Here is a 4,015-nt window from a genome sequence, read left to right on the forward strand (position 1 = left end):
AATCAAACGAAAGTCAACACGCCAATTCCAATGCATGATATCTCTTATTTTGAGCACCAGTGGATCAATAAACCCAAAACCATCTTGAGTAACAAGATTAAATGCTTCCACAATAGTAACTGGTGCCGTAAGGTTATTGCAAGCTTCCTCATTCAGAGAAGGAAGAGGCACATCACCAAGGTAACCCAAATCAACATCATCCAAATGACAGAATAAGCTTTTATAGAAAGACTCTGCTTCTTGACTCAGAACTTCTGGATCAGTTTCCCACACTCCATCCTTGAGAAAAAGGCCATGAATCTTATTATGCTTCCTTCGCGCAAGAGTTTGAATATGAAAGAATCTTGTATTCCTATCCCCGAACGTTACCCACTGCTCTCTGGACTTTTGGAACCATAGGAGCTCTTCTTGCACTAGAGTATTATTATAATCATCAAGCAACTGTTGCTCTTTCTGACGCAAATAAATACTATCCACCACTTCCAAACGCTTTTGTAAATAATTAATCTGCTGCTCTAATTCACATTTCTTAACAAAAATGTTACCAAATACCTTCGAGTTAAACTCTAGTGAATTCTTCTGTACTTCTGAAAGCTTGCCATGAATTCCTCTATTACCATTTATTTTCAACTTCAATTTCACCACCATCTCTTCTAAAAAGATGAGATAATTTAAAAATTTTATTAAAAAATTAAAATTTTGGTATTTTTACCACACAAAACCCATCTTTTATAAGTACAACTTTAGTTTTTTTATTTATGGATACAAATAGTTGGTTTTTCTTTATTTTTAAACCTGATAACTTTTAGACATTACATTAATTAAAAATCTCGAAATCAATAATTGATTAGCATTGTTAAAACTACATAAACTTAACTTTTACCCTAAATGGTTGCGGGGCAAAAAGGAAAAAATTGCACACGTTCTTCATTTCAGTTTTACAAACTATTCAAGTCTTCTATATTATTTGGTAATTACTAAACTCAACATTATATTGTGACCTTTTCTCACCACTGTTCAACTTCATAAAATGCTTGTGCTAAGAGTAACAAATTCTCTCAATTGTCCTAGTCTTGAATTCAATTATTGTCGTTGCATGTGATTCTCGTTATTATTTCCTCCTACAATCACCATCTAACACAATTATGGTTTAAGTAAAAAAGATTAGTGGGAACACATTATGCACATAATAAAATGGAGGCAAAAATATGGACAAGAAAAAATTTCTGTGGCCCCTGTTGAAGCTTTACAAATTTCATAAAAAGAAATGAATGAATCAGGGGCTTCAACATGGCAACAAATTAAACGCATTCTAATTACAATGAAAAAGCTTACACAAAACCAAGGCTCTACTTAACAACTCCACAAATTTTAACCAAAAATCTAACCGAACGTTGTGGCTTTTCCAACAACGATCAACCTCTTTGGTCATTGAGAATCAGCAATGAGGAGTGCATTGCCGTCTTCCATGGTGGTCTTGCCGTTTGCCGGAGATCTCAGCCTCTGATTCTGAACAAAGCCAAGAGAGAAAGAGAAATAAGCGCATTATGTGGCGATCATAAACAATGACAATGACACAGAAAGCAGATTGGTTAGTATTACTCTTGCATCTTAATTCTTACCCTATCTGATGAAGGGTCTACTAGAGCACTCATGCTCAACTTGTGGCTCTCTTCTTTTGACCAGCTATCTTTGTCTTTGGTGCTCAATGGTAGCATGGTCATGGCCATTCTATCTGGCATTTCTGCAACAATAATAATAATAACTTAGTCAGGACCAACACTAAATTCATTTTGTTTTGAGAGTAAGACAACTTGTAATTAGAACACAAATATAGATCATTTTTCCTTTCTCTGTATTTTCTTGGCATATTGTTTGGAATTTGTCCTTAGAACACAAATACAAAGATAATGAGACACTGTCTCTATATTTGTGTCTAGAGAGACCACAATTTTTGTCTCTACTTATTCCAACTACTTTACGGATTTCACAATATTTTTTTTATCTCTATAATTATTCCAACTATCTTACAGATTTCTATCTCGTTGTCTCTGCATTTCTATTTAAAGACAGCTTCCGAACATTACTTAACAAACACAGCCCATGAGAGACGGCTATAATGTACAAACAAATGAATGAACATAGATTACCAAAATTTAAGTGTTCAACAAACATGTACTATTTTAACAATTATTATGTACAAATGCACTAACCTGGCAATTTCTTCTCAACAAAAAATACAACCAAATTAACCGTGTACCTGCAAGGAATCAAGAAAGCATTAACTTACAAGAAGGACATGGATCAGAATCAGTTCACGTAGGAGACGAAAAAGGCTCCTCACCAGGCAACAACTACATCGACCGAGTAATGTTTGCGCGATGCAATGATCAAAAGACTCTGGATTACTGCAAGAACCCACCCTAGCTGCTTAATAAACCTGTGGAGGTTCCCAAAAATCACAATTAAGTCATCAGTCAAAACTTAAAACATAACACAACACAATCTGATAGAAATTTGTTGTACCTGATTGTGCCATATCTGTAATACGTGATAACCGAGACAAGAGTGAAGATCATGTGTGATGAAAATATCAAGTCTCCACAGCCATGTACCAAACCATCAGGAACTGCGCGATGACAAAATCAAATCAGAACCAAATCAAAACAATCGCGAGATGGCATTAAAGCTAAACAAATTCAATGCAATAATACTATACTAACAATTAATTGTTATGATTTCTATGGCATCTTTTGGAGGAGGTAGCCTAGCAGAAGGAGATCCCTGTATCATCACAATAGAAAAACTCTTAAATTTAAAAGATTGTTTAAGAAAAAATTAACTCATACGCATAAAAAAAAACTTTTATTGCAACACATTCGAAAATAGTGATTTCGATATACCTCGCGGCAATGGTAATTTGGACCAGGAAGCTGTGTAGAGTAAAATGTCACTACGCGAAGAGCTTGACAAACCTGCAGTAAAGAATTACAGAGGAGCCAAAAAATAATCAGAAAGTTGCAATATATTACAAATTTATTCTCTTGCAAGTTCTTGAATACACCATTTTGATTTTGATTCTTAAAATACACAAAATATTAAGCATTAAACTTAATTTTCTACCCCATCCAGTCCGATAAGGCTTAGTTGCACTATATTAAGCATTAAACATAACTTGCACAACTTAACAGGGAAAAGAACAAATCAAATGAAGGGACCACAGAAGTCTCTTCACATTTCTATTCTAAAGCTATTAGACAAATGCATGGAAGCATCACTTGTTTGTCAAATCATGACATTGCTTTAATAATAGACGTTACAATTATTGTTGGTTAAGAACTGCATTTTTATGTTGAACACACTAATGAAATTATCTGTCATCATTGAATCTAAGCACTCGACCTTTTATAGTTGTAAAAATAAAAGTAATAATGTTACGCAAAATGCTTCATTAAACAAATGAGAAGGAAAACACTTACAACTAAGTAAGCTAGAACCCTGCACCATAGTAGAACTGTGTAGATCTTTTTGTTCTTGAATATGAATGGGTGAAATGTCCACTGCAGAAGCATAAACCACATTTAAAAAAAAAAATTGGAAGAAAAGAAAGAAAAAAAAACTCATTTCTGTGTTTTAATTTTCACTGAGAAATTAAAATTGGACAAAATGAAATATATGAAAAAAGAATAGAACATTTCAGACGTTCAGAACAAAATTAGAATTTAACCTAAATATTAGAGACTAAAACAATACTTTACTCTTACATTTAAATATACCTTGATTTTTTAATATACCTAATAAAGAATAGTAAAAATGGCATTGAATTTGAAATAAAAGGAATGTTTCCTATTTCAAAAAACAAACACTAATTAGTTTTGAATGTAACCATTTGTGTTTATAGAGAGAAGACTTACCAAGATAAAAGATACGAAGATAAAGGTAAACAACGTTTCACTAACATAAGCTCTCTCGAGGCCAAGTTCCTGTGACATCAGCAACACCAAATTAGAATGGA

At 33.3% G+C, this 4,015-nt stretch overlaps 1 protein-coding gene across 1 annotated transcript in view; it reads right to left on the minus strand.

Annotated features, from left to right (window-relative positions):
- LOC107639439 (phosphatidylinositol:ceramide inositolphosphotransferase 1) overlaps positions 1,165–4,015 on the minus strand; it is a gene marked incomplete at its 5' end in the record, with an annotated part of 4,190 nt that continues 1,339 nt past the window's right edge. The window contains 9 exon segments of the mRNA XM_016342936.2: positions 1,165–1,509; positions 1,623–1,744; positions 2,214–2,260; positions 2,345–2,440; positions 2,527–2,629; positions 2,724–2,784; positions 2,904–2,975; positions 3,480–3,560; positions 3,915–3,983. Of these exon segments, the coding sequence (XP_016198422.1) occupies positions 1,429–1,509; positions 1,623–1,744; positions 2,214–2,260; positions 2,345–2,440; positions 2,527–2,629; positions 2,724–2,784; positions 2,904–2,975; positions 3,480–3,560; positions 3,915–3,983 (732 nt within the window). The 3' untranslated portion in view covers positions 1,165–1,428.

The sequence above is a fragment of the Arachis ipaensis genome, chromosome B04 (genome assembly GCF_000816755.2).
Source record: "Arachis ipaensis cultivar K30076 chromosome B04, Araip1.1, whole genome shotgun sequence".
Classification (NCBI taxonomy): domain Eukaryota; kingdom Viridiplantae; phylum Streptophyta; class Magnoliopsida; order Fabales; family Fabaceae; genus Arachis; species Arachis ipaensis.